The following is a 14479-nucleotide window of genomic DNA, read 5'->3' on the forward strand; positions in this document are numbered from 1 at the left end:
ACTCAGCTAAAACTGTCAGTCAACTTGTCTTTTCCAGGATGAGTTGGGGTGGTTTTCCCTCTGCTCTAGTCCCAGGAAAACGAGTTTGAAGAACAGTGAGTTTAGTAAGGGCTACTATGCAGTCAGTAATAAAATCATGGCCAACATTTATTGAACTTTTCTTATATGTCAGGTCCTGCGGTACCACTCACTGTACGTGGATTGTCTCTGAATCCTTACAACCTTCTGAGGCATGGTGCTTTTTCAAAGAGGGAAAGGAAGCTCTGAAAGACTGATACTTGCACACGTCTTACAGTTAGTGAACAGCAGCGTCGCCTCAACAGAGGTTAGTAGAGATGGTCAGATAAAGGATGTATACAGTCTCGTAAACACTCCACGTTGTAAGCGCAGTATAGCGATAAGCGGAATCTTCTTTTTTCCTCTCCTTTCTTCACACGAGACATTTCTGACGCTAACATCCATGACAGGATGGGTACTATCTCCAAATCAGCATTTGTCAAATTCCAAGAAGTTACTGGCAGCAGGAGGGAAGGAACGTGAAGAGCATTCGACGTGGTGCAGGGGACAGGGAGGGGCAGGCTCAGGAGTTTTGCAGACACGATTCGAAGCCTCACTTCGCTCCTCATTAACCGTGTGATCTTGGGCAAGTCATTTTACTGGAGCGTCAGACCACCTCACCTCTCATATAGATCCGAAATATCTACTTGGAAGGTCTACTTGAAAACACAGGCTAACACCAACAAGGCGCTGTTAAGAGCGGGACCGCGCGCGCTCCCTTGCAGCAGAGACGGGAATACCCAGGCTGGGACCCAGCTGGGCCGCCCAGGGGGCGGGGCGCGCCAGGCCCGCGGCGGGGCGGGGCCTCAGGGCTCAGGCCGGGCCCGCGCCGCCCTCCCCCACGGTGCAGCGTGGCCGGCGCCTCGCGCCCGCCCGCCCCGCTCACCCCCGACGCCTCCGGGGCCCGCAGTCCGCCCCCAACTCCGCCTCCCCTCGCGGTCCCCGCCTCCCCCTTGTCCCGCAAGAGGGGCTTGCGTCCCGCCGCCGCCGCCGTCCCCTCCACAGCGCCTCGTGCCTCACCTCACCGCGTCCCCCTCCTCCACGCCGAGGAAACGCCCGCCGTGCGCGCGCCCCGGGCTTGCGTGCTCGCTCCCGGGCGGCGCAGGCGTGAGCGGGCCGCGCGCCCGCCGCCTCCGCCCAGTCCCCGCCCCGGCCTTTGCCGCGCGCGCGCGCCGCCGGCCTCTGGCTGCGGCCTGGGAGGTTGGGTCTCTGAGCAGTTTTGCCTGAGTTTTGAGTCCGGCTGGTTATCACTTTTCCCTGGGGGCGCGTGGCTGGTCGCCGCAGGCTTGCCGGTGCGTTTGATCCGCTCCAGAGCGCGGTGAGCTGGAGCGGGCCGGTACTGCCCCGCTTTTGTGTTTTCTAACATTCCCACCCCACCCCCCCACCTCTGTTGCAGCCTCGAAGGAAATCGAGGCTAAGGGACTGGGCCCAAGGACGGCGAGCGGTGGCCACCTCTCGAAGCCGGGTCTTGCGGTGCTGCTCATGGATTAACCAGACTGCCTGAATGGTTTTAAGGGTACACAGGGTACGTTTGATTCAGATGCATCTGGAACGTCGAAACTGTCATCTTTGGAAAGAACCATCCCCTCTTTGGGCTTCAGGGGCCCAGATTGAGGCGCAATGATGAGAGGATGTGGTGGTCCACTCTGATGTCAATCTTGAGGGCTAGGTATGTCCCAGCATCTCTTGTTACTGCTGATTATTATAAGAGCTGCCATTTGTCGAGTATTTACTGCATGCCGGTCCTTGTGCAAAGGAGGTCTCATTTAATCTTCAAAAACAACCTTATGGGGTAGGCGTTCATAATTATCATCCCCGTTTTCCAGGTGAAAACCTTTAGACTCTGCCTTGTGAATAACTTGGGATCACGCTGCCAGACCTTGTTGGGGAAGGGCATTGAGACAGTAGTTTAGCTTATCCATCTGTTTAGAAGTCTTTCTTTCATAAATTTGCCCAACCTCGCATAGAGTTCATTTACGCTTTCTGCCTGTGTGGCCTCTTTATTCATTTTTTAGTATCTGAGTCATACAAGTTCATTCAAAAAGAAAAAAGAAGTCAGAGTATTTGCATGAGCAAAAATAATGGTGAAAACGAGCTCCCACCATGTTATATAGTTAGAATTTTGCTATACACTCTTCTAGATATTTTTCTATGCTTCGTGCCAATAAATATAGAGTAGTTTTACCTGTGATGTATCCTGAAAATCTATTTATTCATTCATTTATCAAATATTTAATGAGAAGACACTGTTCTAGGTGCTGGGAATTCAGCAGTGAATAAAACGAAGTCTCTGTCTCGTGTATAATGAAGGAGATTGACAAGAAATACACATAATATGTTACTAAATAATAGCTAATGCCCAGTAATATGACAAGTTAAAAAAAAAATCAGGCTAAAGGGATAAGAGTGATGAGGGGATGCTCTATTAGATGAGGCAGACAAGGAAGGCCTCTTAATCGTAAGCAGACATCGAATCACTAAATGAGGGAGGCAGCTATGTGGATTTCTAGAGAGAAGCTGTTCTAAGAGAAAAGAGATGGCACTTAAAATAGCCCTGACTGCTTGGCATGTTGGTGAAGACACAAGGAGCCCAGTGAGGCTGGAGCACAGTGAATGAGAGAAATAAGTTGGGTAACAGGCAGAAGCCAGACCGTGTGTCTGGTAAGCCATGTTGGACTTTGGATTTTATTAGAATGCGATAGAATACCATGGAAGGCTTGAGAACAAAGGAATAATCAGATTTGCTTTAAAAGGATCACTCTGGCAGTTGTGTGGAGAATAGATAACAGAAACATTAAAATTGCCCTTTAAATCATTAATTGCCCCACAGTTGTTCAACAGATAGTTTATGAACATTGGTGTTTCACCTACACCTTTACAACCACTCCCACCTCCGCAAACAGGAAAGGGGGGTCAAGCCTTTAGGATTTATCTTCATGTCTTTTTCACCTAAACTGAAAGTTTTTGAGACTGGCTAGGGCATATATCCAGATCTGGATGTCATGATTGTCAGCAAACTGAATGTGAGTGATCAATGTTGTACTGTTGTGGAAAAACAGTCCCACATAATACTGGGATCTAGTCATAAAAAACACAGCATTCAAGCACCTGGAAATTACCCTTCCTCTTCAATTGATGTTAGGCCCTCATTGGAATTCTAAGCCCCAATTTAGTCATTGTGCTTAAGAAAGATGTGGAGAAATTAAAAAATTAACAGTGATTAAGGGAGAGCTTTTCTGGGTTTCTGCCTTCAGCAATGTAGTGGCATCAGTTATAAGACCAGCTTAGGAAGGCAGATTTGGAGGAGAAATGAAAGGTTCTGTCTCAGATGTCTGTTTTGCAATCTGAGTGGAAATGACATAAATGAATTTAGAGCTCAGAGGAGAGGCCAGGGCTGAAATGGTATAACTGTATTAGAACTGTTTCTTTGGATGTGTGTTTTCTTTGTAATCTCAGTGCCCAGAAGTACATCCTGGACAAATATTTGCAAAATGAGCAGGTAAAGGCAAAGGTATGTTTGAAGTCACTCAGGCAAGGGAAAAAAGAGAAGATGTCCAATTTATGCTTTCACTGGAGGTGCATGCCCCTGAACATGACCTCCGAGTAGGGTGACCATAAGTTCCGATTTGCTCGGGACAGTCCTGGTTTACACCCGTCGTCCCCGTATATTTAGTCATATTGTCGCGTTTCACTCTCAGAAGTGCCTCTGGACAATAAATGGTATGGCCACTCTTTGTAGAAGGCCCTTTCAGGGTCCAGTGTCTTTCTACTTCTTTGTCATCGTTGCCCCATTTTTCACTTCATTCTCCCACCAGGTGGAAGTATCTCCTTTTCCCCCTATGTACTCTGTTACTTCCAAGTTTCCTTTGCCAAGTACTTCCACTTCAACTTAGACATCTCTTCCTCAGGAACATCTCTGCTGACCCTCCCCAAGTCTGGGTTTGGTAGCCCTCTTACATGCTTTCTGTGCAACCTATGTTTAACCCATCCTAGCAGAGATGATTGAGTGTCTTGTTGCTCCCCTCACTAAACATTGTCTGTAAAGGAACCTGGAAAAATAACTCTTGTCCTCTTTAAGACAGAAATTTATATTAATGATATCCAAGATCAGTCCATGACTGACTAATATTTTCGAAGACTGACCTTCAGGGCAGACTAATAGTACCTTCTCCAAGCCTTTCCATTCTTTTTTTTTAAATTTATTTATCATTTATTTATTGGCTGCTTTGGGTCTTCATTGCTGCACGTGGGCTTCCTCTAGTTGCGGCGAGCTGGGGCTACTCTGTTGCGATGTGTGGGCTTCTCATTGTGGTGGCTTCTCTTGTGGAGCACAGGCTCTAGGTGTGCGGCTTCAGTAGTTGTGGCACACGGGCTCACTAGTTGTGGCTCGAGGGCTGTAGAGTGCAGGCTTAGTAGTTGTGGCACACAGGCTTAGTTGCTCCGAGGCATGTGGGATCTTCCTGGACCAGGGCTTGAACCCATGTCCCCTGCATTGACAGGCGGATTCTTAACCATTGTGCTGCCAGGGAAGTGCCTCCATTCTTAACTAACTGAGGAGGTTGACTTTTGAACTCAAAACCCAACAAGGAAAATTTCATCCTCAGGCTCTGTAATGTAGCTGTCATTGATGGAGTCCAGAATATCCCCACAGCTCCTCTTCAGCTGCTTAGCTACTGTGGTTAGAACCAGAAGTGCAGTTTCTGAGCCTTCCTCCCAATGGAAATGATTATCTGTCATTTTTAGTTACTTACTATGTCCTGAGTGCTGAAAGACTTTATAAACTTCATCTCACCTAATGTTTATTTTTCCTGTATCTGAGGTGGCTCTTTGTAGTTTGGTATACAAATAGATAAAAACAAAGTCTAAAAGTCTAGCCATGCCTTCTAGGTTTCAACTTCCTCCCCTTTAAACTCTGAGATGACCCCAGTCAATGTACATTAGCCAGAGATGTAGGTCTGGGAGCAGAGCCCTTTGCCAATTGCAGGATCTCTTAAAGGCAAGGAGTTTCCTGTGATGCAGTTTCCTCGAGTTTCCTCAAGGATTGCCGCTCTTAGGGCTCAGCCCTTTGAGTTCACACTAAGGCACTTCCACAGGATCCCTGGGTCCACCGCCGCCCCGCTCAGGACTGGCTCCTGCTTCCTCAGCCTCTGTTGCTGCCTCTTGTACTTAGTAGCACTGCCATCCTCCTGTCCCCATTCGCTCCATCCCTGCATGTCTTTCTCCTTTTGTGGCCACCCTAGTCAAAGGCATTAGAGGTAATCGATCCTTTTCCTTCCAGGAGATTCCTAGACTGCTCTTTTAACTTGATCAGCCTCAACCAGTCTGCAGAGGAAGGGTTGAAGTCCTCCTGCTAAGCTACTTAAAGAAATGTAAGGTCTACATACTAGCTATTTCTCCACACCAGTGTTGTGTCTGGGATGCTTCTGCGTAAGTAAGAGGGCCCTGACAGCTCAAAGGTGAACAAGAGGGGGAAACATTCTGCTAAAGGACCCTACTGCATCCTATTTTACAGATAAGGAAAAGTGAGTCTCAGAGAGGTCAAACCACTTGCCCTAAGGCATTCAGTTACTAGGTAGTACAGCCAGAATTAAAATCAGATCTGTCCAAATATAACTGATAAACTCCCTCTGGCTATTCAAACTGAAATGTTAGCTATTATTAGGATTTTCATAATGCCATGGCCATTAAGCCTAATTTTCATGAATCCAGCCCTTTGCTTCCCACCACTTCTGCTTCTTTATCACCTTACTGACATTTTTTTTTTTTTTTTTTTTTTTTTGGTCGCACTGTGCACTTGTAGGATCTTGGTTCCCTGACCAGGGATTGAATCCGAGCCCAGGCAGTGAGAGCACCGAGTCCTAACCACTGGACTGCCAGGGAATTCCCTCAGTGACTTCTTTATGATCTCCACAGAGCACAGGATGTCTGTCTCTTAAAATAGCAGGCTTGGGGTAGAACCTGAAAAGTTAGGTGAACCAAGAATGTATTGTTGCTGAGTGACTCCTCTTTGTTGGGAAATTGTAAATGCCTGGTAGGCAGCCTAGCTGCATGCCTTTCAGCCTAATGGACAAGGCCTCCACCTTTTGACTTTCAAAACAGGCTCCTAAAGTATTTTGCATCATTTGATGACAGGCAGTCTATACTCTTTTGCAGTCAACAAGTACCTAGTAAATGTTTGAAATATGAATTGTAAGAAACCTGGCCCAGTTTATTATAGTTTAAAAAGCATATGCTTTGAAGCCTTGCCTGAATTTGAATCCTGTCTCCACCCTTTACCACCTTAAGAATTTAGCAAATTATTATCTTTCTGTGCCTCTTTTCTCCTCATACGTGAAATGAAAATAATAATACCTAATTTATAAGAGTTTTATAAGGATGTGATGTTGTATATGTAGTATCTCGTTCATGGTGGGAGTCAAATAAATTATACTTGTAGTTTTAATTTTAATTCTAGAAGTACTCCAAACTATGACCTTGGGGCTTACTTAAAAGCTGTCCTAGGCTAGGTTGGCTAGTGCTCAGCTTTGGAATATTTTTATTGTTTGAACCAAGAACTATCTACTGGAAACCTGTAGGTTTCCAAAACACCAAGCAATTAAACAGAATTTTCTTTCGCTGCCTGCTTCTTTAGCACCTTCCTCGCTATGCAAAACTAAAGAGAGTGTACATTATCTCACAGGTCATAGGGGAAGTACATAGTTGCAATCAAGGATGCATAATCCAGGCTTACCTCAAGTGCAGGACACACTCAGGAGCTCTGTCTCATTTAATTGATGTAAATAGTGAACAGTCTTATGCATTATGAGCAATTAACTATAAGAATGTTCTATAGAGTACTCTTGTAATCAAATAAAGCTTGGTTAATCTGATGCATATTTAATGATATATGTAATTGTTATTGTGCCGCATGATAATTAGGCCTTAAATGTTAAGCTATTTACATAAATGGCTGTAACTGGTTATTTTCACACAGCCAAACACATTTTTTACTGTTAGCTCACTTTATTAATTTTCTAGAATCTATAATCATGCCAAGGACAGCAGTTCTCTCTGAAGCCCTTTACTATTTAATCACGCGTGCGTGCGCACACACACACTCACCCTTCAAAATGACACAGCAGTGTTGTATCCCAGCTTGGCACTAAAAATAGCTACTGTCAAGGCTCTTTGCATATAAGTTCTCATTTTAGTCCTTAAAAATCCCTTAAGGGAGGTGTCGTTACTCCCAGTTTACTGATGCAGAAATTGATGCTCACCGTATGAGCAGGCAGCATGGTGGAGATTCAGACTTCTATCCCAGTCTCTTAACTTTACACAGCCTCTGAAGGTTGTGGATCCAAGCAGAGGTACGTCACGTTTCTTTAGGAAATAGAACGGCTCCTGAGAAATACGGAGTACTATACGCGTCCAAAGGGAGAATGAGTCAGCCTGCGAGAGGGAGGGCTTAGTTAGTTATGGAAGAGTTGGAACCTGTTGAAGCTGACTTATTTGTGCCCATTCAAGAGAGTCTCGGCCAATGAATTTCAAGCACAGTCATTCCAGTATAGGCTGTTATATTGTAGAGATACTATATCAACCTAATGCCACTGGATAGTTTAATTTTAGAACTAACTCTGCTTATTCTAATTCCTTAAGAAAGAATCATTTAGAGATTAAACTAGTGTTTCTCAACCTTTTTTTTAAATCATCACAGCCGGCCCTAAAGAGCCTTTTTAGACATTTTTTTCTTAATTTCTTTCCCGGATGAAGTTTTAAGACCACAGATATACTAACTATATATCTGTTTATGTAGTATATGTGTATCTGTACTTTGTTATTTTTTTAAATGCCTTTTCTTATGCCTTAAAAAAATTATTTCTTTGTTGGCTGTGTTGGGTCTTTGTTGCTGTACATGGGCTTTCTTTAGTTGGGGTGTGCAGGCTTCTCATTGCAGTGGCTTCTCTTGTTGCAGAGCACAGGCTCTAGGCACGTGGGCTTCAGTAGTTGTGGCGCACAGGCTTAGTTGCTCCGCAGTATTTGGGATCTTCCCGGACCAGGGTCGAACCCATGTCCCCTGCATTGGCAGGCACAGGCAGATTCTTAACTGCTGTGCCACCAGGGAAGTCCCTGTAACTTTATACAAAAATGTAAGATTGTGCCTCAAGAATAAGATTTTTTTTTTCTCCTTCATCAAGAGTGCATAGGTTAAACAGTGATGCAGGAATAATGCAGCTTCCCATATAGGCCTGCCTTTAGGTTCAGGGTAGTTGTACAAAAGACAGTATTTTTGTACATGTGACAGTTGTATTTCTTATTATAAATAAGTCGATAATTTTACATATGAGCTTGGTTAGTGTGAGTCTGCTCCTAAATGAGGGGGCCATTCTTTATGTGTGGAAAATTTGGGTTTCTAAGCCTGTAAAACAGCCTGAGAGGTCTTCTGACAGTCAACCTACATAGCAAACTTTTTCATTGGAAACTTCTAGAGCATTCTTATGTGTTTATTCCTTCATTCCATAAATATTTATTGAGTCCTACTGTAGGCCGAGGACTGTGCCAGGTAGTAGGGATTCAAAGACTAATTGACTAGTCTTTGCCCTCAAAAAGAAGCTCAGTGACCAGTTGGGGAGACAGATGGGCATGCAGAGGGTTACCATACAAGGTAATATGTGCTGTAACAGGTGTGCTAGGTACCCTGAGGGCTCCAAGAAGAGATCGGCCAGTTCTAGGCAGAATTAGGGGTAGGTCTCTGGGAAGTGATGCGTTAGGTCTTGGAGAAGAATGGGAAGGAAATTTCAAACAGAGAGATCAAATTATTCAAAGGTAGAAGCATGAGATAGTATGGCCAGTTTGGTCTGTGTGTGGAGTACAGAGAGCCAGAAAGGAGGGCCACTGTCCGTGAAGCTGCATAGGTACACAGAGGTCAGACCCTAGCGGGCTTTGGGCATCACTCCAGAGGCTGTGGAGAGCCAGGGAGGCATTTTGAGTTGGGAAGCGGTGATATCACTAATCTGGTTTTAGACCAATCTCTCTGGCAGTGATATGGACTAAAACGTAGCAAAAGGAAAGACCAGGAGTTTCAGAAGTCCAGGTAAGAGATGATGAGGACTTGAACTAACATGGTTGGAGTGGGGATGAGGAAGAATAAATGGATTGAGGGTGTTTAAGAAGTCATGAGGGTGGGGGAGCTTTCCTGGTGGCCCAGTGGTTAAGACTCTGTGCTCCCAACACAGGGGGCCTGGGTTTGATACCTGGTCGGGGAACTAGATCCTGCTTGCTGCAACGAAAGATCCTGCACGTGCAACAAAGTTCCCTTGTGCCACAACTAAGACCCAGAGCAGCCAAAGAAATAAATAAATATTAAAAAAAAAAAAAAGAAGACGTGATTGGGGGGAATTCCCTGGTTGTCTAGTGGTTAGGGCTCTGTGCTCTCATTGCTGGGGGCCCAAGTTTGATCCCTGGTTGGGGAACTAAAATCCCATAAGCTGCATGGTTCGGCCCTCCCCCCCCCCACGCCCACCCCCCCAAAAAAGGTAATGGTTGGGGGGAATGATGGCGCTTCTCACCAAGACAGGGGCCAAAGGGCAAAGAGCAGACACAAAGTGGAAAAGAGCAGGTTTTGCTCTGGATACGTGGAGTTGGAGGTGTCTGCAAGCTGTACAGGTGACGTTCAATAGGCAGCTTCAAAAGCTAAAGGAGAGATCTGGGTCAGAGACACAGATTAGGAGGAAATCAGCACAAATCTGGGAATTTTGAAGCCACGGGAGAGGATGAGATTGCCTGAGCTCACTGAATGGAAAAAAGAGAGAAGAAAGTGAAGAGTAGAAACTTGGATGACAGCAACAGGTAAGACAGGGGAAGAGCCAGTAGGCCAGGAAGGGAGAAGTAGATTGAAAAGAGAGAAGTGGCAGTACAGGTAAGGGGTGGGAGGTAGTCAGCAGAACTGTAAGACCCTATAGGCCCTGAATAACTGACAATATAGTGCTTCCCGTGTAATTTAAAATAAAAATATTGGGAGTTCTCTTTCTGGTGGTCCAGTGGTTAGGACTCAGCACTTTCTTTGCTGTGGCCCCAGGTTCAGTCCCTGGTCAGGAAACTAAGAACCTGCAAGCTGTGCGGCACAGCCTAAATCAATCAATCAATGAATCAATCAATCTTAAAAAAAATAAAAATATTATAAGCTGTAAAATATGTGTAAGGAAGTCCAGCAAAGTTCTGCCTTTTCTGTGGTGACCTCTTTGATTACATCTTCTTTGTCATCATGACTCTGGTGCCCCTGCTTCGCTAGTGCCTGGAGTACATGTTTAGTCACCTGCTCAGTAACCTAACAATATAGCACTGAGAGTACATCAAGGAGAATGGGTTAGCCAGCAATGCCAGGTACTACAGAGAAGTCAGAGGGAAAGGTTCAGAAGTGCTGATGTGAAAAAAGAAAAAGTACCAATTATTCCAACATGTGGGTAGACTTACATACTAGTGGAAGAGGAGAAAAAGTCCAGAAGTCAACCAAAATACATATAGGATTTAGTATATGATAAAGATGGGCTACTTAATAAATGCTGTGGACAACTGGATAGCCATCTGGGGAAAAAATAAATGTCCGTCTCTATCTTGCACCAGGATAAACTCCAGTTGGATTAAATATTTAAATAAAAATATAAAAACTGAAAGCTATAAAAGCACTAAAATATGAGAAAAATTTCTTTATAATCTTGGCCTGGGGTAGGAAAATCTTTCTAACTATGACTCAGAATACGGAAGGCTCAAAAGGAGAGGTTAATCATTTGACCACAAAACACTCAAAATTTCTGCGGAGAAATAACACCTTAAGCAATGTCAAAACATAAATAGAACACGGAAAAAAATGTTTGCAACTCATATCACAAAGAATAATCTTCCTAATGCAAAGAAATAGATAAGAAAGAGATCAGCCACCCAAGAGAAATATCAATGAAAGATATAAACCGACAGGGCTCATGTGTCGTGGTTAAGAGCATAGAGGTGAAGGTCAGTAACCTATGTTGGAATCCTAGCTGTGTTCATTTACTAGCTCTGTGACCTCAAGCAAGTCTCTGATCCTGTTTTCTCTTCTATAAAATGCAGATAATAAATGTGGCTGCTTCAGAGGGTTAAGTGAGATGAAGGCTGGTGGCTCATGGTAAAAGAAGGAAGGACACAGAGGAGATGGATTCTAAATTTCTGGTATCTGGGATCCTTGAAATAGATTCGGGGAAGAGACCCAGTTCAACTCCCATCTGTCTCTTCTTTCATTAAGGGAAGTTATTTACTAAATCCCTCTAAGTGTCAGACACAGCCCTTGGCCTAGGGATACAATGTAAACGTAAGCAAGACAGACCTGGTCCTGGTCCTCAATGTAGCTTACTTCTGTAAGAGAGGTGTCAATCAAATGCCACAGAAATATGTCATTACAAATAGATGAATACCGTGACAGAAGTGTGCACTGTGAAAGGGTATAATGGGGGAACCTGGTAGAGTTTGGGAGGTCAAGGTGGGGGCTCCTTTTTTTTTTTGGCCACACCCCGTGGCTTGTGGGATCTTCGTTCCCTGACCAAGGATTGAACCTGGACCATCCACAGTGAAAGCGCCAAGTCTTAAACACTGGACTGCCAGGGAGATCCCAAGGGGGCCTCTGTTAAGGAGGTTCTATTGAGCCAATATCTGAAAGTTGAATAGGTGTTAAATAGGCAAATAGTGAAGGAAGGGGAAGGTGGGATGAGGGAGTGGGAACAGTGTTCCAGGCAGAGGGGACAATGTAGACCCTGAGGGAAGGAAGAAGAATGCTCGTCCACTGTGGCTGAGGCTGGAAGAGTGAGAGGAGATGAGGGGAGAAGAGACTGGAGAGGGGGGCAGGCTAGACTAGCGAGGGCCTCGACAGTCTTAAAATTTTAATTTTTTTTATTGCGGTATAGTTGATTAACATCGGCAGTCAACAGTATTAAGGATTTTGGGTTTTATCCTGGTAGCAGTGGGAAGTCACTGAATGTTTTTTAGCAAAGGAGTAACACGACCTAATTTGCATTGTGGAAGGTTCACTCTGGTGGCAGGGTGGAGAACCGTGTGCAGGTTGAAGAGAGGCAGGAGAGTGGCCTCGGGGAGGCAGATTTGGAGGCTGTGGTAGTTCAGGCCAGTGAGATACTCCCTGGCCTCCCTGTTCCCCAGAGTTACTTTAGCAGAAGACAACGCTTTATTCTTTTTTTTTTTTAATAAATTTATTTATTTTTTCTTGGCTGTGTTGGGTCTTCATTGCTGCACACGGGCTTTCTCTAGTTGTGGCGAGCGAGGGATCTATTCATTGTGGTGCGTGGGCTCCTCATTGCAGTGGCTTCTCTTGTTGCAGAGCATGGGCTCTAGGCGCGTGGGCTTCAGTAGTTGCAACACATGGGCTCAGTAGTTGTGGCTCATGGGCTCTAAAGCACAGGCTCAATAGTTGTGGCACACAGGCTTAGTTGCTCCACAACATGTAGTGTCTTCCTGGGGCAGGGATCAAACCCCTGTCCCCTGCGTTGGCAGGCAGATTCTTAAGCACTGCGCCACCTAGGAAGTCCCAACAAAGCTTTATTCTTACATAGTAGATGTGCATTATGTGTTTGCTAGTATTATTATCTACAGTTAGAGGTAAAAGGCTTAAAATTAATCCACCAAGAAGAAACGAGCATGTTGGAGTGAAAAGATTTTGTGTAAAGTATAGATACAGGAATCAGATGATTTTCTTTTAGATAGGAAGGAGGGAGCCAAAAGGGTAAACAGTGGTGATACCACAGCAGTGAGGAGAGGAGGCCGGACAGAGTTCTCTAATGTGATGCTCCTCTGGCACATAGGCTATCCATTCTGCCAAAGTTCATCTTCCCTGTGTTTAGGCAAATAAAAATGTTAGGCAAAGGTACTTTCTGGCTTACTCTGGAGGGCTCAGTGCTTTTTAGTGGAAAATGGGCCCAGGAGTTTAGGTATTGCTACAGGTTGCAATTCTTTTCAACACTGTGGAGTCATTATAAATGCCTAGGAAAGCAATATCTGAGTAGATCACTCTGAAATGGAACCTGTGCATTACTCAGCTGGTTTAACTTCCAAATAAGACAATGACAGATACTAGTAGTTTTTTTGAGAGCTGCTCTTTTATCTTCCTGCCGTAAGGAATTGAATAGGTTTGGAACATGCTGATGACCCAGCTGCCTTACTTTGTCACATATGTGTTGACAGAGCAGAGTCCTTCAAGGTGAGAGTCCTTGAAGTCCTAAGGTTACATGGGACTTTTAATCTTTTTTTTTATAATTTTATTTATTTATTATTTTTGGCTGTATTGGGTCTTCATTGAAGTGCATGGGCTTTCTCTAGTTGCGGCTTCTCATTGCGGAGGCTTCTCTTGTTGCGGAACACGGGCTCTAGGTGCGCAGGCTTCAGTAGTTGTGGCATGTGGGCTCAGTAGTTGTGGCACAAGGGCTCTAGAGCACAGGCTCAGTTGTTGTGGCTCATGGACTTAGTTGCTCCACAGCATGTGGGATCTTCCCAGAGCAGGAATTGAGCCTGTGTCCCCTGCATTGGCAGGCAGATTCTTAACCACTGCGCCACCAGGGAAGTCCTGGGACTTTTGGACATAAGTGCCAATGGCTTTTTAGCCATAGAAGTCAAAATGAAAACAGAATCTTGGAGACAAAAGGCACTCCCAGACCTTCAGAGCATGACAGGTGTTTATTTATGTGTAAATCTGCTTTGAGGAATATGTTTATATTAGAAATATGCTTTTGATTGTAAATGTTTCAGAGAGAGAGGATTAGTATTCAGGAATATCGCCTAGAATACAGGACTTCTACAATTCAATAAAAATGGCTAACAACACAATAGAAAAAAAAAATGGGAGAGGTTACAGGCAAGCAAGAGAAAACCTGAAGGCAAATAAATATATAGAAAGATGCTCAACCTCACCGTTAAGCAGGAAAATACACATAAGAACAACAATGACACACTTATTTCATAGGCATCAGACTGGCAAAAATCGTAAAGTCTGAGATTTCCGGGTTAGGGAGGAGGTGGAACTATAGGGACTGTTTCCCACTAGTGAGAATATATTTGCTACAACCACTTTGGAGAACTATATGCAGTCTAGCAAAGTTGAAGATGTATGTATCCTCCAACACATGACTTCTACTCCTTGGCATATGTCCTAGACATAGATACGTCCAATAAAGGTCCTCACAGAAGAAGTAAATTGAACTGCTGGTATTATCATATGTATAGTTTAAAAGTCTTCAAGATAGTGTCTCTTATGTTGGATGTTTGATTCTTCTAGAGGGAAATAAAGACTTTACCCTATAGCCCGTGCTGTTTATTCTTCTTTTCTAGACATTGGGGAGCAGTAGTGACCTGAATAAATCCTTGGCAAGTCTGGTGGGCATCATCTTATTCTGCGGAGACCATGACACTATAC

The 14479-nt window shown here is 44.5% G+C and overlaps 2 protein-coding genes across 9 annotated transcripts in view; one reads left to right on the top strand and one right to left on the bottom strand.

Annotated features, from left to right (window-relative positions):
- TADA2A (transcriptional adaptor 2A) overlaps positions 1 to 1151 on the bottom strand; it is a 44971-nt gene extending 43820 nt beyond the window's left edge. Inside the window, exon 1 of one of the 4 annotated variants that reach the window (XM_057715006.1) lies at positions 1078 to 1151. The gene's annotated coding sequence lies outside the window, so the exon portion shown is untranslated. Of the gene's footprint in view, positions 1 to 191; positions 1047 to 1077 lie in introns of those variants that run through there. The other 3 variants (XM_057715007.1, XM_057715010.1, XM_057715009.1) reach the window with 3 other exon arrangements.
- Positions 1152 to 1243: 92 nt separating this feature from the next.
- ACACA (acetyl-CoA carboxylase alpha) overlaps positions 1244 to 14479 on the top strand; it is a 281219-nt gene continuing 267983 nt past the window's right edge. For all 5 annotated transcript variants that reach the window (XR_009049894.1, XM_057714164.1, XM_057714165.1 and 2 more), the window contains exon 1: positions 1244 to 1726. Coding sequence is in view for 3 of the 5 variants with exons in the window: in XM_057714164.1 (XP_057570147.1) it covers positions 1689 to 1726 (38 nt within the window). In the remaining 2 variants the exon portion in view is untranslated. The remainder of the gene's footprint in view (positions 1727 to 14479) is intronic.

Source organism: Hippopotamus amphibius, chromosome 17 (genome assembly GCF_030028045.1).
Source record: "Hippopotamus amphibius kiboko isolate mHipAmp2 chromosome 17, mHipAmp2.hap2, whole genome shotgun sequence".
NCBI classification, from domain to species: domain Eukaryota; kingdom Metazoa; phylum Chordata; class Mammalia; order Artiodactyla; family Hippopotamidae; genus Hippopotamus; species Hippopotamus amphibius.